The sequence below is a fragment of the Leucopleurus acutus genome (assembly GCF_964270905.1).
Source record: "Leucopleurus acutus genome assembly, chromosome: 6".
Lineage (NCBI taxonomy): Eukaryota > Metazoa > Chordata > Mammalia > Artiodactyla > Delphinidae > Leucopleurus > Leucopleurus acutus.
In genome coordinates this window covers 90,426,763-90,449,821 of record NC_139149.1, presented here as the reverse complement: position 1 = coordinate 90,449,821, position 23,059 = coordinate 90,426,763, and the positions used below count along the sequence as shown (strand labels likewise).

General features: G+C 41.1%; 1 protein-coding gene and 1 pseudogene across 3 annotated transcripts in view; one reads left to right on the top strand and one right to left on the bottom strand.

Annotated features, from left to right (window-relative positions):
* The window catches only part of CCNYL1 (cyclin Y like 1), a 35,139-nt gene extending 15,873 nt beyond the window's left edge, over positions 1–19,266 (bottom strand). Inside the window, exons 1-4 of one of the 2 annotated variants that reach the window (XM_082841915.1) lie at positions 19,020–19,266; positions 9,400–9,474; positions 7,494–7,528; positions 1,983–2,083 (exon numbers count right to left, since the gene is read on the bottom strand). In XM_082841915.1, the coding sequence (XP_082698041.1) occupies positions 1,983–2,083; positions 7,494–7,528; positions 9,400–9,474; positions 19,020–19,245 (437 nt within the window). In that variant the 5' untranslated portion in view covers positions 19,246–19,266. The remainder of the gene's footprint in view (positions 1–1,982; positions 2,084–7,493; positions 7,529–9,399; positions 9,475–19,019) is intronic. The other variant, XM_082841916.1, reaches the window with a different exon arrangement.
* Positions 19,267–22,068: 2,802 nt separating this feature from the next.
* LOC309963301 (thioredoxin, mitochondrial-like) lies at positions 22,069–22,795 on the top strand (annotated as a pseudogene). The gene is made up of 2 exons: positions 22,069–22,483; positions 22,715–22,795. The product of its transcript is annotated as a thioredoxin, mitochondrial-like (transcript).
* Positions 22,796–23,059: the final 264 nt, after the last annotated feature.

Sequence of the window (23,059 nt, the reverse complement as noted above, 5' to 3'; positions counted from 1 at the left end):
AAACTAACCCCATGATAAACATTTTCAAAATCATTCCTAAAAGCCAACTGGCCCTATTTATTTTCTCAGTAAACCTTTATTTCACCAATAACATATGTGATGAATGATCATTTTTAAAACTTAATGAGAGCAAATTAAAATTTACTATACTTCCAAAAATTAGACTAGGTTGGGAAAAAAAAGGATGAAACCTACTTGTCTGAGCAAGGTTAATCTTTTTTTTTTTTAATTTTATTTAATTTTATTTATTTTTGGCTGCGTGGGGTCTTTGTTGCTGCGCGCAGGCTTTCTCTAGTTGCTGCGAGTGGGGGCTGCTCTTCATTGCGCTGCATGGGCTTCTCATTGTGGTGGCTTCTCTTGTTGCGGAGCATGGGCTCTAGGCGCATGGGCTTCAGTAGTTGTGGTTCGCGGGCTCAGTAGTTGTGGCTCGCGGGCTCTATGGCGCAGGCTCAGTAGTTGTGGCGCACGGGTTTAATTGCTCTGCGGCATGTGGGATCTTCCCAGACCAGGGCTCGAACCCGTGTACCCCGCGTTGGCAGGTGGATTCTTAGCCACTACACCACCCGGGAAGTCCCTGAGCAAGGTTAACCTTCAAAGTACTTTTGAATTATATACTGGACATCAGACTCTTTCGAATTCAAAAGAAGCTGTGACTCTAGCCAAAGTAGAGTGGTTTTTGTACCCACAGATTCAGTGTCTTGGCTGAATAAAAACATTCAGTGATTATGTGATAAGTGCCCAAACTCAGGACTTCAGAGAGAGATGGGGCTCAGTTTTTGCTGAAACATCATTTGACTGCAACTATTATTGTAAGCAAGAGAGGAAAGTTACATTATGACTGTGAACTTGCTGTCTTTAATTAAAGTAGAAGTTACTGATAATTTAAATAGCTAAAAAAAAAGCTGGCACATTAAAAACCAATTAAAAATATAATTAGCATATAAACTTAAGACGAAAAATAAAATTAAGGATAAGGATATTAATATTTTCAAATAGCATTTCCCAAACTGTGTCCTGGAAAATCAACGTTCATATCCTAAGGAGATGTTAATGTTTCGTGGACAACCGCGAGGGAGGAGGCAAGAAGCGCTGCATCCCGTTTGGCTTTTTTCTCTTAAATAAACCTGAAAGGTTCATCATTAGGGTGTTTTGAAAGTGCATCTCCAATTGTGGACTATGAGGTGCTCCCAGAAATTAAGGAATAGTTTTCGTCATCATGACACTGTTCGTGTCTTCTTAAGTATAAGCCTGACCACAGCCATGTTTCTGAAACCTCATCTCTTTTATTCTCTGCTGTGATTGATACAGTTGTGTGTTGGAGATATATTTATATATATAAACAAAAATTAAATCTATCAAGTTAAAACCTCAGTTGAACAAACTTCATCTACAAAGAAATTAAGCTTGAGTGTGTATTTCTTAAGACTGGTTTGATATATTTCCCCCCTCTTTGGGGGACAGGAAGGAGAAGTAAAATTTCATACAGAAATAGTGCAGGAAAAAAAATGCACAGTGGGATAAATCTGACAAAATCCAATTAAATTTAAATGCAGATTCACTTTGGTGCCAGTAGGGGACAATCTGTTCCTTCTTCTAAGAGTAGCTTCCAAAGTAGTATACGTTGTTTTAGGACTACAGCTCATAAAGAAGTAATTTTTTCTAGAAAGAGCCAATAAAAAGTACCTCTCTTTCTCATTATGTTCAACAATGTCTTAACAACAGAAATGCGTCAAATAAAGATTTATACTTTTTCTGGGATTTCTTATTTGCTAACTGGCTTTCCCTTCTATCATGCACTCTAAGATTACAATGGAAACTGAAAATTCATATTTAGGTCCTTGAAATCAATATATAGTTGACACCAGTTTTTTAACCTGATCACTGAAAAGGACAATTCAAATGAATGAAATTATGTATGGCTAGGATGCTTTTAGCGATAAGGGGGTCTGTCACTCAGCCCTTGGCAACCTAGTTGTACTCACCATTTTATTGTGGTTCTAAGATTAGGCTGGCTGACTGTGCTGTCATCTAGAAATATTGTTGAGCATGAGCTATACTTTTTAGTAAGCTGCCCTGGAGATACCTGAAGGGGAAGGGAAATAGAAGAAAATGTCACAGTAAGTTAAACCTATAAAAGTGTGTTTTTTTCCTTGGTTAAAATGTCAAACGATAAAGCATTAAGATTTTTCTTACACTCCATGAACTCCCTGAGTGTGATATCATGTGCAGCTCTATGGGAAACCTCTACACTCTGACTTCCACAGACGAGCTTTGAGAAATGAGTTATAAGATGCTGCCTTGATATAGTACCTATAATCAAACCTGGCAAGCACCTATTATAAATTACCTTTTATAATAATGTAAAAAGTTTAGAGTAAGATTTCAGGGTTTTTTCCTTAAGCAATGAAATGCAGCTGAGATTTCCTATTTCTATTCATTTACTACAATAAAACGTAATGCTTTATATAATACCGACATAGGAGTATTTCACTGCAGTAAATGAACACCAGTAATAAATGTATTACTTCAGGAGACAGTGTGACGAAACAAACGTTTTCGAATCAGAGGCTGGGCATGCCAGAGCTGCTCTATCACTAAAAAGCTGGGGGCCGTAAGTCTCTCTGGGCCTCAGTTCCCTTATCGGGAGGACAAAAAGGTATTGCTTAAAGATTCTCTCGCATCCAAAAAAACGGATAAAACAACTCGGAGAATTTAACTTCTCACTTCAGGTTTAAGTAAGACTGCCATTACATTACTCAAGTGAGAACCTCAGAGAATACTTTCCATTCATTTCAAAATTGTACTAATTCTGTTCTATGTGTTATCTGACACTCCTGCCTCACCCATGCTGCTCTCTGCCTGCAATGCCTTTTTCTTCCTCCTGTCCCAGCAAGCTTGACCCCATCTTCCTCTAGGATCCCTTTGCCAGCAGGCATACCACAAAACTTCTCACTTTCTGCACACTCACACATCTAATTTACCAACTGTTCCATGGTCTCAGCTGCTTGCATAGTACTACTCTCTTAAGTAAACAAGCTTCTCCAGGTTAGGAAGATTCTTCTCCTACCTCCAGCTACTGAGCACAGAATCTGGAACAAATTAGGATTCAACAAGGGTTTGAGAAATTATTTAAGATCAGTTACAACTAGAAGGTAAATCTTACTAAAGATACAAATTCGTGAGAGTTTATCTACAGTGGTATTGGATAGGTGACAAAGAATTTTTTGAGACCCTCTAGAGAATGAACTATCTTTAAAACACTTTAGAAGTATCCATTTATTTGTGAAGAGCCCATGAACACGGCAATAGTCAAATACTAAAACGGCCTAAACTATGTTAGGACAATTCTCTTCCTTAAAGTAAGGCCAATAACCAAATCCCAATCACTGAAAGCAACTGGAAGGAATAGTAGCATCCTTTAATACCACAGAATACAAACGATTTTAAAGCTGGGTTTTGTTTTCGGTTTTCGTTTGTTTACTAATTCAGATGAGCCTTCCTTCCTCCTACTAATATAAAACAGTCTTCACCATGCTGTCACACTCTCCCATCGGCGTCCTCCACAAATACATGAAAGGTGAGGCAGGGAGAAAATCTAGTTGATGCTTTTTAAAATACAGAGCATTTAAATAAAAATTGCCAGTATCCAATAATCAGAAATATCCAAATGGTATATAAAACACCATTTTGCTTGCTTCAGCTGCTTTATGCAAGGCCACTTATTCCTTATTAACAAAAAGTTCTAGATGTAACATATTTGAAAAGTACCACTATTTGGAAGACTAATTTCTCCTTCAAGCTAGAAATGTTTTAAACTAAAACTCTGATATGGCCCTTAAGTTATTTGGTTGATGTGTAATTTTAGAATCTCAAAAAACAGATACAGCATGAAAAATGAAAATTCACTCATTCAAATACTTTGATTCTAAACGAAGCAGGTTATCTTTTAAGGTCACTACTATTAGGGTATAATATGACACACACTACACGTAATAAAAGTCAATTCTGACCAAAAATCTATATATATGAGGGGAGTAAAAATAGTAAGGAAATGTACCAAAATATAGACTAGTTGGTAGAGCTCCGGGTGCTATTTATCCTGTTTTCCTCTATTAAAATTTTTTTTTCTATTATGAAAGTATATCGATTTGTCTTTGGAAATATTAGTGCTAAAACATTTAAAGTTTTTAATTAGATGTGGTCTATAGTCCTATGGGGACTCATTTAATGTATCAGCAACTTACAGTCTACCGGCTCGATCCTACAAAAGAAACACTTCCACAGGCCTACTCCTGAAACTATTCAAACTTTCCAGCATCTAGTATTCACTAAAGGATGGCAGAATTGAAGCCTCTGAACAAAGCCTAGATATATTAGCTGCCAGCAGATTACTTTCCTCTCATCTTGCTTGAAAATTTAAGATAACTGTCCTTTATGATTAAAGCCTTACCATTACTGGCTCAATAAACTACACTGGCACACGTAAGGGTATAAAATGCAAATACAAAAAAAGTCAAGTAGCAAAAAACACTACTGACAGTTTAATGTTCATAGGTATTATTTCAATTGGTCACTGAAGAAGAGTATTTATCTTCATTCAGCACTAAGGACAGAATAGATGGACTTTTACAATCTTTACAAGGGGAAAGGTTGCTTAGTAGACTTCAGGTTTAGTGGTGAAGACTAGAAAATAATCATACCTAGGGGGCTAGTAACAACCCCCAAAACTTATCATTGTTGAAATCCTGCCCCCACCCAATGAATCTTCCCATTGTGCCTACTGCCTCTGATTTTAACCCATTAAAAGAATAAAGCTGAAGTTCACTTTTTTCCTCCCCCTTTTCACAAGTTTTGGATGTTTATTAAGAATCAATGACTTTAACTGAAAAATTTGTAATACTCCATCTATGTTGCACATTAATGGACAATATGGTAGGGTGAGTGGTTTGAACAGAATTCATACTCAAGGCCTTAGTAGAAAAGTATAATATTCTAATTATAGGTATAATCAAAAATATTGTCTGAATTAATATCGTTAATTATATTGAATTAAAACTTCAAACTTAGAACCTATATTCAAAGAATAAATCTAAGTTTGAGTAGACTGACCACAAATCTATTTCCTCTCCCCCTTCTTTCAGAGGTATCATCTCATTAGAATTAAAGGCATTTTTTAAAAAGGCTATACATAAGACAGGATAAACAGCAGATGATTTTTAATGTTTGAAAGGTGAAAAGACTAGATAAAGGAGTGGTAACTGACATGGCAGAACAGAGGAAGCACAATCTTGGTACCTACAGAGAGTGACTAAGACAGGAACAAGAAAACCAGTTTGTCTTACAGAACCCAAGGCAGGCTCAGAGTTCAGAGGCGTGGTCCCCAAATCCTTGCAGTGAGGCCCATCAGTTAACGAGTTGTCCAAGTGATGCTTCCAATTAGATCTTAACAGCCAGCCAGGGACCATCACACGTTTGAGGGAAGCCCCCAACAAGTAAGAGATCAAAACAGGAAGAAGGAATGGGACTTCCCTGGTGGTGCAGTAGTTAAGAATCCACCTGCCAATGCAGGGGACACGGGTTCGAGCCCTGGCCCAGGAAGATCCCACATACCACAGAGCAACTAAGCCCGTGTGCCACAACTACTGAGCCTGCGCTCTAGAGCCCATGAGCCACAGCTACTGAAGCCCGCACACCCTAGAGCCTGTGCTCCACAACAAGAGAAGCCACCGCAATGAGAAGCCCACGTACGGCAACAAAGAGTAGCCCCAGCTCACCGCAACTAAAGAAAGCCCGCACGCAGAAACCAAGACCCAATGCAGCCAAAAAATAAATAAAATAAAATATAAGGATGCTTTAAAAAAAAACAAAAAAAAACAAAACAGTAAGAAGGAATTGATGGGAGTGATAAAACTCAGGAGCAAATGAAAACTTGAAATTGAATCAGTGAAAAAAAGAATGACAGGATATAAGAGAACTCTATAAATTGAAAATAAGGTAGACAAAACAATATATCCAATAGAAGGATTAGAGCATAGTCAAGGAAATCTCCAGGGAGCAGGACAAAAAGAAAATGCAAAGCAGGAGGGGAAAAAAGTTAGCGATCTGGTAAGTCTAAGACTTCCAACATCTGAATAATAGGAACCTGGAAGAAAAAAACAGAATATCAAAGAAACACACAAAAAAGGTCTATACCAAACCAAATTATGAAATTTCAAAATCCCAGGGAGACAGAAGGTACTAAAAGGTTCCAGAGAAGGAAGGGATGGGGGAAAATGACTAAAATCGGTAATGTACAATGTATCATACAATGTCAACAGGTGTAAGAGCAACATTGTAAATGAGAAGATGAGAGGGAAATGTCTTTAGAACTGCAAAAATTAGCTTCAACCTAGGATTCTATACTTTATCAAATAGAATGAGTTTCAGAGAGGCTAGATCTCTATAAACTTTCTGCCCATGTGCCCTTTTCTCAGGAAAATGTGCTCCAGTAAAACAAGGAAGTATAACAAGAGGGAAGCAGAATCTAGGACATAGGGGATCCAACACAAGAGAGCAGAGTTATGTGAGATCCCAGATGACTTCACACAGATATCCCAGGAAAAGAGGCACAGAGCAGGCCTAGGGGAACACCAGTCTATATGGGAGTAGGAAGACAAAAGATTGGGGAAAAGTGTCTCCAAGAAAAAAATGGAACAGATGTGGCTTAGTAGATGGAAAATATTTTTGATAGGCATGTGACAAATGGTAAAACATTTGGGGAAAAAAATAGCTGTTAGAAAACAGGCAAGTGAATATAGTCAGGAAATTAATTCCACAGAAAAAATGAAGAATGTGAAAGCAGGGAGACTGGGCAGGGAGCTACTTACTGCATCTGGCTGTGTGAGATCACGTTGGCTAGGAAAAGGGGGATTGGATTATCCTAGAGAAGTGCAGAAGTGCTCCAATGTCATTAATATTTAAGAAAAAGAATGAAGGGTGTACAAGGATGAGGCACAGTCAGAGAACTATATGGCTCAGCAATGCACACACAAATTTGCAGAGTCGTAGTAATGTAAACATTGATTCTGATTTAATAAAAACTGATACATGTTGAGGGAACAGAGGGAGGGAGATAACGTCATGGTGGAGTGAAGAAGCTAAGCTTTCACCTGCTATGACAAGAAGTCAATGGACAGTGCTAAAAATTAACTTACCTATTATACTTTTATTACTTTGGTTAAAAAATAAGATCAAAAAAATAAGGCAAAAGAATTTAAGGCAGATCTTTATACAACCACATTATTGAAATTTAACTTAAATGTCAGAACCCTTAAAAATGGGCACTACTAAGTCAAAGACTTTCCTGAATACATTTGATAATTAGGAAAATAGAGATTTAGAAAATCTACAAAAAAGATTCTACAGTATTGGATCCATCATATTTTTTAGGAATCATGGCAGACATATTTTTAATTCAAACTATTAATTTCTTAACTTTTCAACTGTTTACTTACATGGTTTAAATGGTTGCTCTTCCTCTTTTCTCGCACTAAGAATAAAAAAAATTAACTGATGAATTCTGATACAAATGCCATAGAAAAATAAAAGTAGTCGCTAAAATTATTTGATGGGTTACCAATAACACAATGAGATAAAATTCCATTCTATTTTTTAAAATAATTTCCAACAAAATATATAATTTAAATCACCCAGCAAGATGAGTCCGATAAATAAAATCTAAAAACTTAGTTTTACTTTTTTGACCTAATAGATATTCTGTATTAGGTACAAATGAAGGACTCCCCATTTACAAAAGAAAAGGACAAAGCACATTAGGCCAGGTGAGAAACTTAGCTAATAAAAAAATGTACCTGCTGCCTAGCTGAACTACTAGCCAGTAGTATTTTCTAATTCTTCATTTACACACAGCTTACTTTAATTACCACAATCTACAGATGACGACCCTAAGAACTAGTTTCTGGCCAGGCACTCGTCTCTGGAAGCAACCTGAACCATTTAATGGTAACCTACTCAAATACCTTACTGAAAAAATACACAACTGGAAAGTAATCTATATTAAAGGTAAATTTTAAAATGAGTGTGCCAACCTAAATGAACACATCTACAGCACACAAAACTGTTTTGCTCCAACAAAGGCCAGAAAAATAAAAGCTTGAAGAGGGTCTCAGGCCACACTCTTGCTCACGTTGCCTCCTTTAACTCCAGACGGGCATCACAGGCACAGATTCCTTAAGGCTGGAGAGAGACAGGCATGGGGCAGCTTTTCTTTTACTGTCTCCAGAGCCCCTCTACATGTGAGCAGCTCATGGCTCTGGAAGAAACTGAGAAACAGAGCAATCCTAACCAGAAATGAGTGGCTCAAGTACACACACTAGAAAAATGCAAGTTAGAAACCCCAGGAGCTTCCAGGTTGGTGAACATGTAGTACCCTTGCAGAGGGCATCAAAGCTCTATGTCCTGTCCCCATGCCTGGCCCTTTGCATCTCTTCCATCTGGCTGTTCCTGAGTTATATCCTTTTATAAAAACCAGTGACCTAATGGAAAAAAACAAAAACCAAAACAACAACAACAAAAAAACAAACCTCCGTTTTTTATTGTGCTGCATCACTTTAAATATTGTGGAATGTTCACTTCTTGTATTCCTGCTCTCGTTATCAACTGAAAAACTTGGTCATGTATGGCTTTTTAGCAAATAAACTAGGATTTAACATAACATTAAGGAAGACAAGCAGGCAAGCAGGAGTGCAAAAAATTCTACAGTTCTGATTCCCATCTTAAAACAAGGAGGACACGGGAAATTTATATGAGTTTCACATGCTGAGGATAATCTTCTGGGAAACCCCATAAGGCATGTTGCTCTCATTACCCTGGCACAGCACTACATTAGGATGAGAAAGTTTTGAATAGCTTAAAAGTTCTGAGTAGCATAAATCTGGATGTGAGATAGGCTCGTCTGGTTGAACACTGGGTAAAACAGGGCCAAAATCACAAGGCTCAATTCCCATATATAACAACTGATTTTTCTGATTTGATCAAATGAAAACCTAACTGTGACCTAAACCCTATCATTCATCTTTAACATATGTGCTCTTTGGAGCAAGCGGAAAAGGACAAAGTAGCACAGAGAAATAGACCACGTCTAAATCATGTGGCCAGTTGACTATGTTGATAAAGAGGTGGCGAAATGTATAAACAGACAGTCTAAGTGTTCTCCTCACTAAAACACTGACAACTAAAGGAAAGTGTATCATCAACATATTAAAATAAGACAAGTGAATACATGAAAAAGTGAAACATTTAAACCACTGTAAGAGTTTTTCTAAATACTTCCCATAATACACAAAACAAAAACAGTTTTCACTCTTTTTCTCAGGGGAAAAAAAAAAAACATTGTCTTACCATCCGTTTGAGATTTGCTCAGGAAAATTGTGCTTGCCCTTGGGTGGTCAGAAGGGTTTGATTCCAAAGCTAAGTCTGTATAGGAAGAAAAGAAAAAGGTGTGGTGATTTCGTTGAGTAGAAAAATACGTGATTTTAAAGATAGCAACACATTGATATAAATCAGTTTTAATAGCCTTGAGAAGAGCTTTTAGTAATGACAAAAAGGCAATTTTAGTAAAGGCACAATATAAAAATTCTATTGGGAAACAGCAAAATTGTAGAAACTCTCCACACATGTGGAATAAAACCATGGCTATGTCTTAGACTTCTTTAACTTGCACCTACATAATCGATGCCATTTTTAGATGAATCATATATGTGACTCCCCTCCTACTTATCAATTAAAAATTCAGTCACCCTCCTTTAAAGCTGATATTACTAGCACATTCCAGGAACAGTCTCAAGAAGCAAGTTATGCTGTGGCCAACTACTGTCAGATACCAGCTCAACGTATCAAATATGCCAAAACCAAGTGAGTTGCTTTTGGCAAATGTTCTTCAGACAATCAAATGGCTAATTCTAACTCCATTCAACAAATGAACTCATTTAACTGGCTGTGGTTTATCTGGGGGCTATTCATCATGGCAGATTTAAGAGGACTACATAAAAGTTCAATGTTCTAATCTATAGGAACACTTCCGTGATAGTGATTTTTAACTTTGCCCTCTATTTCCAAAGCTGAACTCTCACTTCTTCATTCCACGCTGCATGATTAATTTTGGGCTTCAATAAGAGTACTTCCTGGAGCAGATCATAGGGCTACTTGAAAAACACTTCTGGCCACACCTACATAAAAAGGTGGGTCTGCCTGTAGTCCACCTCGCACCAAGGTGGGATAGTGTCTTCTATTTAGGCAGAAATACAAAACAAGCACAAGCTACCACATAGGATAATAAGGTTGTTGTTTAAAACAAACAAACATAGAAGCCCTATGACACTTCCTTAGCAAAGTCCATCTCAAACCAATTAACCAATCTTTTAAGAAACTGGACCACGATTCAGATAAACCGTAATGGTTAAGGCAATTATTTCCCAAACCACATAAAAATTGATCTATTTTTGAAAGAGGGGTTTGATGGTCAAAGTGAAATACAAATATATCCCTGCCTCTTAGAGAATCAAAAGAATACACACATTGATATATTAAAAACTAATTAGTCTAGTAGTGAATTCTGTCTAACCCAGCATTTCACAAATTTATCTACCTGGAATCCCCTTTTCCCGCCCACAAAGAATTTTGCACGAACAGTAATTTTGGACTTCCCATTTTAACAGGAATCTGAGCCATCCATTTTAATGTTACTGCCAGCACTAGTAATTTACATAGCTAAACCAACTGCTTTGTTCTTCATGAAAATTCCTTCACTGAATTTGAAGTTTATCAAGCTGCTTTTGGAGAAAATATTCTATTCAACATTTTTATGTAAAAGACCCATACAATTATTTTAAAGTTTTTTTCTCCTACATATTTGAAAAATTAAACAATGGGAAAATAAATTATTTCAGCTGTACACAAAATGACAGGCAGAGGCTTTCACAGCTGCCTCTAACCCATGGCTTCCAAAAGGATTCATGACTACTTACCTATACCAAGAAAGAAAGTAAATAGACTACATCTGAATCTAAAACATAAGCAGAAATGTTTGGAAAGTAGCTGTATTATTTACCACTGTCTATGGCATGGTAAAACTTAACAATTTTCAATGGAAGTCCAGGAAAAGTAAGTGCCAGAATCAAAGAGAAGCAAGCTTTCACACACACACACACACACACACACACACACACACACACACACACACACACACACACACACACGCCAAACCAAGATGTGCCACTACAGATCTAAATACAAAAATCAAGAAGGCTGGGAGAAAAGAAATGACAACATGCAAAAAAAAGTAAACTCAGCCCAACTGACCAGAAAAAAGCTGGCACTCTCCCTACTCTGTCCTAGGGGATTCAAAGGTGGGCACAGGACCTAGGACTGGCCAATCAATCACAGCTGTCCTGGGACTTCCCAAGAAAAGAGAAAGGCAGAACTGTACTCTAGGATCCTTAGCTTGTCTTGAGCTGCTGGACACTCCTCTTGCTATCATGAGGGGAAAGGCTTTTCAGGAGACATCAACAGAGGAGAGCAGAACTGAGGAGATCATTTAACTCCTGGGTCAAGTAGTGCTTAACTCTGTGAATTTCTTTTAACTTGCAACTGAAGGAGACCTGGTTAATCAGCAGTACTGATGATCACACTAAAGGTGGGGAAAGGTAAAAGTCACTTGCTCATTCCTTTAACAAATATCATGAATAAAAATCTGCATGAGCCAAAACAATGCTCTGTTTAAAAATTATTCACAATCATTAACACAGTGATTCACAACCATTACTTTTAGTTGCTTTTCTTAGACGTTAAAAAAAGCTCTAATTAGTGTACAATTTATGTCTTCTTGTTACTAACAAGCGCTCTCCACCCCACTGTTGCATATTTATTGTTTAATGAATACACACTGGCCCATCAAGTGTTATTCCTATACTGGACTTAGCCAATCCCCTATTGCTTACAAAGTTCTATTCTTAAAATATTATGAGGAAAATCTTCATGTATATAGTTTTTTAAAATAATGGTTTTATCTCCTTAGCAAAGATCTTCGGAAGTGGGATGACCAAGCCAAAAGGTTAGATCGCTTTCACGGCTCCATGTACAATGCTAAATTGCTTCCTAAGAAGGTGGGGGGCACATTAGGGTATAATGCTACCAATCATGACATTTTGAGTTCCCACCCTTGCTTTGGATACTTGAAAAAAAAAAAATTCCTACTGATATGAATGAGGAAACTCACCGTAGATCTAATTTATATTTCTTTGGTTACACAGTTTGACCATGTTCCCACAGTTATCAGTGTTATTTCCACTTTGGTGAATTGGCCTATCATTTGAATGTACTGTAAACACCAGGGCCCTACTGCTGTCAGTTTGCATGAGGTTTTCAGAAAATATTAATCTTCTGTTTATAGCCTATATAACTAACAATTTTCTATATAACTTGCACTTTTTGCTAATGAAAAATACCACATCACTATTTTATAGAATGGACTTGTGAGCCATTAGACAGTAAACTCATACATACACACAATATTTCTGCACTTTCCATTAACTATCTTCCCAAGAGCCTAAGGAGACTACGTTAAAACCTACCACACTCTTCACCATCACAAAGGTAACACTGCCAACTATTAAGCAAAGCTTTACCGCCCACCACCCCTCTCACTCTCTCCCCACCACATGCACACACAGTAACTTAGAGACTTCAGGAAATTACTGTGCATTCAGGAAATTACATGGATTCTTCCTAAAGTTATTTCTTTAGAAACCTCTGAGAATGTTTTACCCAGGAGAAATATTCTTGAGCTCATGATTAGGGGTTATGATTAAAATTGTATTTTAAGACCCATCACTTTAGTATTATAAATTTAAATTGCAACTTATTTGACAACATGATAGGTCGATGTAGAAAAAGTATGATTAAAAAGAAATTAAACTCGGGTCTTAATGTAAACATTCCTCAGAGGAAACCTGTAAAACACCACCGACACTGAATACTGTTTTTCCTCCAATCTAAGATTCTACCAGTTGTTAAGATCCATCTCAATTGCAGTTGTTAAAAATGTGAAAATATAGGCAACTTAGAACAAATGAAATGCATTACTGAAGGCTAAAAGTGTTAAAGCTATGCTATCAAACTGTCAATAAATGATTTTTCCTTGTTAAAATATTAGAGGGAGGGCTTCCCTGGTGGCGCAGTGGTTGAGAGTCCACCTGCTGATGCAGGGGACACGGGTTCATGTCCCGGTCCGGGAAGATCCCACATGCTGTGGAGTGGCTGGGCCCGTGAGCCATGGCCGCTCAGCCTGCGCGTCCAGAGCCTGTGCTCCGCGACAGGAGAGGCCACCAAAAAACAAACAAAAAAAAAAGTTTAAAATATTAGAGGGAGAGGGAAGTGACCAAGAAAACATCTAACAGAAGCAGCATATTTCAGAAAGATTAATATCAACATATTGATTTCGATATATTCCAAATAAACAGGAGATGTCAGCAGTTTCTGGGCTAACTGCTGAGCACCAGTTTACTTAAAGGTAACCACTGCATTTACTGAACTGCCCTAGCATCCCTATACTGTACAGTGTATTAGTTTTATGGCTCATAACACAAATATTACAATTCTTACAATTACCATGTAAACTGATGATTTCATCTCCTTGAGTCCACACTTTCCACCCCAGTCAGGGAGTCCCTGCCAGCCAGCCCTGAGCTGGGCTGCCTCACCAGAGGGTACACAGCAGGCTCTGCACCTGCCAGTCTACTGCTCACCCAAGCCTTGATCCTGCTTTCCTAGCTTCTGACAATCCTGGCTTCCAAACTTCCCAACTCTGGTTTCCAACTGTTTCTGTACCTGCCTCTACCTTGGTTCTCAGTTTTGCCTTATTTTAACCCTCAATCAGTTTTACAGTGATCATGACTGAGAGGTGACATATAGGTAGGTACACCTGGCTTTATATATTGCTAAAGAGTACTTTACTCAGTTTCTTGGACTTTTAAGAAACTTTCTGGGTTGCAAGTTACCTTCATTTCATTTCACATTATGCAGTGTTACTGTTTTAACTCTAAAGTTTTATTACTTTAATACGCTAAAACAACAACAACAACAAAAGGGTGAGAAAAAAGGCAGTATTGGGCTTCCCTGGTGGCGCAGCGGTTGAGAGTCCGCCTGCTGATGCAGGGGACATGGGTTCGTGCCCCGGTCCGGGAAGATCGCACATGCTGCGGAGCGGCTGGGCCCGTGAACCATGGCCGCTGAGCCTGCGCGACCGGAGCCTGTGCTCCACAACGGGAGAAGCCACAACAGTGAGAGGCCCGCGTACAGCAAAAAAAAAAAAAAAAAAAAAGGTAGTATTCTAAAGAAGCTCGCATAATGTCATCAATAAATTCTGTTCCTATATGCCATGCATTTGGAATTTACAGTCTTACTAACAATATTCATTTTTAAAACCTTGGACAACTCAATTTATACCTAAGAGAAAAATTACTACACTACCTAACTCAGAACATGGTGAGAATCAAATGAAATGCAAGAGCAATCTATATACTACAGCCTATTTTAGGCCCTTATTAATATCGCTTTTTTGTTCAAGCCACTGTTGGCTCTCACCTGAGCTACTGCACCAGCCTCCTAACTGGTCTCCCTCCCTGCTTCCTTCCGCCCTTACAGTCTATTCTCACACAGTAGCTGGTCTCATCTCCCTCCACCCTCTCTACCCCCTTCCCTTTTTCTAAGAATTAACATCATTCCCTTGCATATAACCCTTCAATGGTTTCCCATTACAATTAGACTAAAATTCATATTTTTTTGTCAAGGCCCACTAGGCATACAAGGTCTTAATCCCCTATATTCCTCCTGGCATTCATTCACTCAGCTGCAGCCACCCACCTTTCTGTCCTTTGCACGCATCAAGCATATTCCCTTCTTAGGAACTGCACAGAAGCCTCTTCTCCCACATCCTCACATGGCTCTCTCAGGACTGCTCATGGGTTGCTTAAGGAGAGAAGCTGTCTTTAACCACCCCTTGTAAAACTGTCCTCCTCCCCAGCCCATTACCTTCATTTTCTTTCTTCTCAGTGTCTCACTACCTGACATTATTCTTGTGTTGTCAGCCCCCAGGCATCTCTAGAAAGTAAGGACCTGAGTTAGGGTACAGGCTTTGTCCTGTCTAACCACTGTCTGTCCTGCCTCTGGAATGGTGCCTAATAATCATGTTTCAGTGTACCCAAAACCAATTAAGTTTCTCCCAATTTTCCCACATCATCTAAGATTTCTTCTAATGCTGTCTTTTGATGTGTCTGTCACCTAAGACCAGAGTTATTTTCAGATCTCTTAGAGTAGTAGTTTAGTTACTCAGAATCAAAGACACAAGACAGGTTACCAAGAACCACGAAAACCTAAAAGAGGAAATCTAATGTTCAGTGAAAAACCAATGGTAACTTTAATTTGGGAAAAGAACATTTAATGTTAAAATACTTTAACTACAAAATGACTCACCCTATGAATTTAATTAAGTCGTAGACAAAGTGTACAATCAGAATGCTATAGGGAAGTATCAATACAATGCGTCAGTTTTTATCTGTGTCCCCTGAATAAAGCATTATAATGGGATTATAAAAGATGCTCAACCATAAAGGCTGGGTAAATGAATTATGCTCCAACCATTCGATGGCCCAGTAAACAGTTGGTAAAAGGCAGGCTGTAGAGCTATGTGCAGCTGCATGGAAATACATCATCCTGGAGCACTCTCTAGGTGTCAGCACAGTTCCAGGAGCTTCATGTCATTACTTTTCATTACAAAGTGGCACATAAAGAACAATCTCATCTTTGTAAAATAAACACAGTGTTATGTTTATATGCATACAAAAGGTTCAGGAAGAATCAACACCAAAATATTCATAAAAATTCTGGATATTCTGAGTGTGAGTGAAGGACTTTTCTGTGTTTTCTAAATCTTTTACATCAAATGTTTATTAATAGTGTCACCAAAAAAAGTAAAAAAAAAAAAAAGTGTTTAAAATAGCTACTGGAGAGAGGAAAGATCTGTTGCTCAGAGGTTTTTCCACATGATATTGCCAATTCCTTCCCTACCCACTCTTCAGGGGAATGGGAGGGAGGGGTCACTTGAGAGAGCACCTTTCACCAGAAAATTAGCAAAGCTCCTAAGGTCACAACATAAAGGCTGTATGAAAAGTTGATGAATAAAAATAAAATCAGATAACACGACCTTAGCATCTTATTTTCTATTATGACACTACCATCAGTTATATTAGATATACTGTTAAAGACAAAGAAGTAAAAAAAATTCTTTTGAGTCTATCTGAAATCTATACTACGTTCTTAGGAGTTACTTTTTTGAAATGGCTTGAAGAAATGTTGTTCTTCTCCAATGTTTCTGAAGAACAAGACAGAGCATCATTTATGTACGATTTTCTCTAAGTAACCAAATAATTCTCCACTATAGAAAAGCCAAAATGTTTCATATCTGAGTAGGTATTTCTCAGTTTCCAGGGAAACTGATATAAAATTGTCTGAAATAAAGACATTAAGAGCAAACTTCCAATGTGCCTGTACTTTATATTTGGCGTTCTGACCTTGTTTCTATGGAAACTTAATTAATAGGCAAATGCTGAAATTGAGGTTTCTCTTATCACTTTATTGAATGCCCCCCCAAAAAAGACAAATTGAAATGAAATTTTAACAATCATGTTAAACATAAAAAGGTAAATTCTGTACTCTGAACTCTATTTTTCCAGTTCCTGATTTAGCACTCCTTCCTTATCATACATAGTCGTATGCTAAATGCTTAGTACCTTACCTGCCCGCTTACCAGCTTCCCCTTATGTCCCTCTGTCCAGGGCATTCTCGGCTTCAATTGGATTTCACCAGAACAAACTCTTTAAAATATATCAACGTGTTTACCTGACTGGTAAATTTAGGCTACTTCATGACTTCTACTTTTATTCATATCCATTGCAATGAATGTACAGACATAGAATGGAGAGGTAAATGTTGCTTCTGCGTTGTGTACAATAAACTGGAATGGCAATTATCAAAACTGGAGTATGCTGAGATAGACCTAACTTATGGATAAATTATAAAATATAAGGTGCGCTCTAAACAGTTTCTTAAGCATCCCAAGAACTGAATTTGGCATATCTACCACCTCCCAAGTCTGTCTCTTTTGTTCAGTAGCTGTGTTACACAGTCATTTCAGATCTCTAAGTCTTGGCTTCTTCATCGGCAATAGAGGGAGAATATACACGGGCCTTATTTGTAGATGGAAGGGCCAAGTGAAATACACATGAAAATGCGTTGTAAATCTTAAAAGAATTCTATAAAGGTCCAATTTTCGTCTCTCATCCTACACTAGCCAACTACTCACTGTTTTTTAAAATCTTTTAGAGGCTTACCTTACAGCAACAAGCAGAGCAGTTTTCACAAGTACTTACATGCTTTGTGTTTAAAGCTACAATTAATTCACATAATTTGTTCATTTTTCCACAATATCTAACTATTCTGAAAAGGGAGTAGTTTCCACTTACAAAGCCACGTCCATCATAAGGGTGAATCCAAAGGCTTAATTATTCTAACTTCTAAGGAAATTAAGTAAACCCAACTAAAATTTAAACAGAAGAGCTGTAAGACATTTCGTCTATGAAATAATGAAATAATCTCTGGCATTTAAATGAAACAAATGGGCCAGTGGGGCTTTAACATCTTTATGATACAATGTTTTATACTTCAAAGAACACACAGTCTTTATTAAAGTGCCACTATGCTACCCAGAAAATTTTTTTTTAACCTAGAGCCATCCCTTTCCGAAATTCTAGAGGCAAAAATCAAACATTTCCTCTCTTCTTTCTCTCCTCTCCTCCCCGACAACACCCACCCCCCCAGCCATTTAGTCTTCAGAATTTTACCTGAATATTCTTAAACTTGAATAGGATTCTACTGGTGGGTGGGTGGGGGGCGGGGGAGGGAGCCATGGAGACACTTTTCTGCTTAATGGATGTGGCATGTTAACTCCCAAACCTGTACATTACAAATTACAATCTGAATGTTTTTTCTCCTTTGAAACTTTTGTCCAGCAGTCTCAGGAACCACGTCGCCCCCCCCCCCTTAGAACGGGTAAATGAAGTCGGTTAAGGTTATGCAGCTGAAGACATACTTGTGTCAAAGTGGGAATTTTAAAGTAATCAGAACTCCATGGGGTCTCCTTTGGTAAAGGAAAAAAAAACAAAACTATTCTCTGCAGCCGTGGCATTAACGTTTCACACCGTTCACAGTTATTTTAAGCCCCCTCCCACCATTTTCTTTCCTATCGTGTTCAAATTATAGTTAGAAGGGATAAAGTAGCTTCTATCAGGGCGACTGAAAACATTAAAATCCAAAGAATTTTACTTAAGAACACCACATTGACTCTGTCCAGATCTATTTTGAATTTAAATGACAAATCCTATAATGTTTGTCTTAATTGTCTCGAGTATCAACTACCTTAACGAATGAAGTCTATCATCAGGCCCTTACCTAGTTCCTTCGGTTAGGTGCCATCTGGATAGGGAGACGGGATGGATACGCCGAAGTTAGAGTATTTAAGTTTTCATTAAGAAAAGAGAGAATACACCAGAAAGTCTTTGCTAAGTCCCACGAGATGTTAAATAGAACCACGAACAGGAAGGGCCGCGGACTGGAGGGTCTCAGGCCGGGCTGGGAAATGGGAACGGGGGAAAGAACTGGGCATTCGGGTAGGGAAGAGGAAAGGAGACTGGCCGGACGCGACGGGTAAAGAATAAGGGGTGGGGACGCCAGGCAGAGTCAGCCTTCGTCCCCGGTGCCCAGCCCTGGGAGAGCCAACTCCGGGCAAGAAGGAGCCCTAGGCGGCGGCTCCCTCCCGGGGGACCCTGGGGGCGGCGGAAGCCAGAGGTAAGCCCGAGAGCAGACGGCGCCGACCCCGCGAGGAGCGAGGGGCGCCCGCTGCTTCTTACCTTCGGGCATCTCCCGGTCGCTGATGTGCTGCAGGTGGTGGCCTTCGCCACCTCCGAAATCCAACTCGGCGGGTTCCACGGCAGCCGGCGCCGGAGCTACTGCCACCGCGTCCCCGGCCGCCGCCTCGTAGACCTCAGACTCGTAGTCCGGCTCCGCTGACCCCGTGCGCCGGCCCAACTTGGGGCTGGCATTGGGGGACACGCAACAAGACAGCGAGTTCCCCATGGGGCGCCTCCACTCCTCGCCGCCTCCGCCTCCGCTCGCCCCCCGACTCCGCCGCGCTCAGCAGCCGCCCCCTCCCCCAACAATGGCGCGGCGGGCACTGGCAGCCCCGGGCTATGCCGGGGCTGCGCCACGCATGCAGGCGCGACCTCGCCCGCCGCTCGCCAGTCCGCCCAGCCGCCGGGCCCCGGGCAGGGCTCCGGCCCCGGCCGCACCCCCGCCGCCCCCGCCTCCCCGCAGCCAACTAGTCTGTGAGGGCGGCGACCAGACCGGCTTATTTAAAAGGGGTGGGGACCAGACAAGCGCTGAGACGCACAGCCACTGCCGGGAGAGAGCGCAGCCGGAGCTCCTCCTCCTTCCGCCGCCGCCTCCCGACTGAAAGTAGCTAGCCTGGCCGGCCCTTGCCTACCGGAACGTGTCCTTCGGTCACCTGGTTACGACGGACCAATCACGACCAGAGTTCCCTCCACGCGCCCTCCTCAGCGCGCAGGCATGTGACTCACAATGCCCCGCCCCCGCCCGCGGCTGCTCCGCCCCCCGAGCGGCGCGCCCCGGACTCCGGTTTCCATTCATCTCTCGCGCTCCGAGCTTTCCGATCCTGCGGGAAGCGCCGCGGGAGTTTGTTAATCGAAGCCGTCCTGATTCAGTGAGTGGGCTCTGTAGAAAGCCCCTGTTCGTAAAATGCCAGTTCAGTTAGCAACTCGGTTTCACCGGGTCGACAATTGACTCATTTGATGTATTGCTCAACGAACTTAGTTACACCCCAATTTTTGACCGTTTTTTGTAACTGAATGCTCCTCCTGTCTTGCCTTCCAAAGAGTGTTAGTTTCCGCCTGCAGTTTAACCATAGCAACCACCGGGGCCCTGGTCCTACTCTCAATAAAGAGCTGTGGCTGTGTCTTGAATGAGACTCGAGGACACGTCACCCCTCCACTTCCTCATCGGTAAATTAGGTACCGAACTCCTCCCTCCCACCTCTGAGACGCTGGGATTCAGCAATTCGCTTTTCTCGCCCGTTTCTCTCTTCCACGGCAGGAGTTTCCAGGTTTCCTACTTTAGCCAACAACAACGCATTAAAGCACGATTTTCTCATACAAACTTGAGAGTCACAAAGTGGAGTACCACGGTCTTGATTTGATGAAGATTATAACGATAGTTAACGTTTGGCAAACACTATGCGCCCGACCCCGTTCCAAGTGAGGTACTCATTTAACCCTCGGGAACAAAATCCTCAGAAACCTTCATTTTACAGATTTTACAGAAACTAAGTAACGTTCCCAAGGGCACACGATTGATCAGGGGTGTGGCCAGGATTTGATCCCTGATTCTGTGGATCCCCAAAGGCACCTTATTGTGATTATCAGAAAATAAAGGTAGAAGTCAAATTTGGTTGGAAGTGGCATAGTGTATCAGGATTTTCTTTTTTTAAGGAGGAACAATTTTTTGATGTGGATTTTAAAATACTTTCCCTCCATTCAATATTGATTAGTCCCTCCTACATGCCAGGCCTACATGCCTACCATCTGTGGGAAATAGTCCTGCCCTCAATGACCTCAGGCACGGTGAGAAGACAAAGGCTTAGAAAGCCCAATTGTCTGAGGTCACACTGCTGCAAAGTACTTAAACCTGAAATCCAAACCTAGGTCTATTAACCCCAGGTAGATGCTGGGGTAGAGCTTGGTTTTTTTCCCAGAAACATGAGAGCTATTGAATGTTGTGAAGTTAAGGAGTCACTATCAGGTGGTTTGTAGTGAGGTCACTCGACAATAAGTAGGACTGATGGAAGCAACAAGACCCAATAAGAGATTTTATATTCATCTAAGAGAGGAGTGAGGGTTCAAACTAAAGGCAGTGGCAGAGATTGGAGTGGAGGGAAAGGATCTGAGGTCATTTGGGAGGTAGAATAGAAGTGCTTAGGGGCTAGATACGGAGCGAGAAGGGGAAAAGAGAAGCAAAAATGGCTGCTACGATTCTGGCTTAGGGAACTACGGAGAGTGTGGTTACTTTTTCTTAGATAGTGCAGGAAAAGGAAGAGGTTTGGGAAGGAAGATCATTTTAGGTTCTGTTAAGTGGAGCATGGAAATGGAGCTCTCTGGTTGAAAGTAAAGCTCTGCAGGCTAAGTCCATTTTGTGATATCCCAGCTTATGTTTTCAAAAATAACACATTAAGTCAATTAAAAAATGTGATTGGGGAAATTCCCTAATGTTGACAGCTAAGAATATCACATTTTTCATGGAGCAACTTGGAATCTATGGTTTTAGTAAATGAGGCATCCTATGTAAAATAAAACATAAATGAAAACATTTAAAATTGTGTTGTCATTAAAGTATACACAAAGTAATTGAAGCTGTAGGTATAGAAGTGATTGCCTTGAGAAGACATGTATAATAAGGAAAGGAAGAAAGGAAGGAAAGCGAGAAGGAAGAGAAGGAAGGGAAGGAAGGAAAGGGTCTTCGAAAATAGGGAGATTTAAGTGGCATTTAAGTAAACCTGCCAAAGGGAGCAGTGGCAATCAAGGGACCTGAGTATTAATCAGGAATGACTGATCACGTGAGTCCCGTGAGGGTAGGGATCACATCTGCTTCTCATTTCTGGAGCAGAGCACCTGGCACAGTACCTGGCCAGTAGATGCTCCATTCGTAATTGTCCAGTGTTGTCCGTGGGGCAGGAAAGCTACAAATACCATTGGCTGTCGCAACTGGATGACTGGGGATGTGTGCAAGCTGGATGGCAGGCAGTGAGTAAAGAAATGAATAGGGAACAGAAGTGCCCTTGACCGGTGGGGAGGGCCATGCCGTGCATCCCTCTGCTCTCGCTGCAGGGAGATGGCTCAGCAACTTCTCCTGAGGAGGTTCCTGGCCTCCATAATCTGCAGGAAGCCCTCTCAGAGTCAGTGGGCGCCCCTTGCCTCCAGGGCCCTGCAGACCCCACAGTCCTAACAACCTGACAGTAACACCCAGCCAAGCCCAGTCAATATACACCACCAGAGTCTGTACAACGACCTTTAACATCCAGGATGGACCAGACTTTCAAGACTGAGTTGTCAACAGTGAGACACCGGTGGTTGTGGATCTCCATGCACAGTGGTGTGGTCCCTGCAAGATTCTGGGGCCAAGGTTAGAGAAGGTGGTGGCCAAGCAGCATGGAAAGGTGGTGATGGCCAAGCCGGATACTGATGACCACACAGACCTCGCCATAGAGTATGAGGTGTCAGCTGTGCCCACCGTGCCGGCCGTCAAGAATGGGGATGTGGGGCTTCCCTGGTGGCGCAGTGGTTGAGAGTCCGCCTGCCGATGTAGGGGACACGGGTTCGTGCCCCCGTCCGGGAAGATCCCACATGCCGCGGAGCGGCTGGGCCCGTGAGCCATGGCCGCTGAGCCTGCACGTCCGGAGCCTGTGCTCCGCAACGGGAGAGGCCACAACAGTGAGAGGTCTGCGTACCGCAAAAAAAAAAAAAAAAAAAAAAAAAAGAATGGGGATGTGGTGGACAAGTTTGTGGGCATCAAGGATGAGGACCAGCTGGTGGCCTTCCTGAAGAAGCTGATTGTCTGACAAGCAGGGAAGCGTCCTGACTGCCCCCGCCCACCTGGGCCCCGTGGTCCCGGGGGACCCAGATAGAACCCACAGCCCTTCTGTCCTGGCCCTTTCCACCTCCTCCCTCTGCCTGGCCCCTGTGGGTCTGTGCTTTGGAGACCAGGCCTCCAAACACAGGAGCCTCAAGTGCTCCCAACCTGACTGACCGCCAGGGTGGCTGCCCAAGGAGCGGTGCCACCTCCGAGCCGGGACAGCCGTCGCCCCACCCACTCTCTGCTCCCT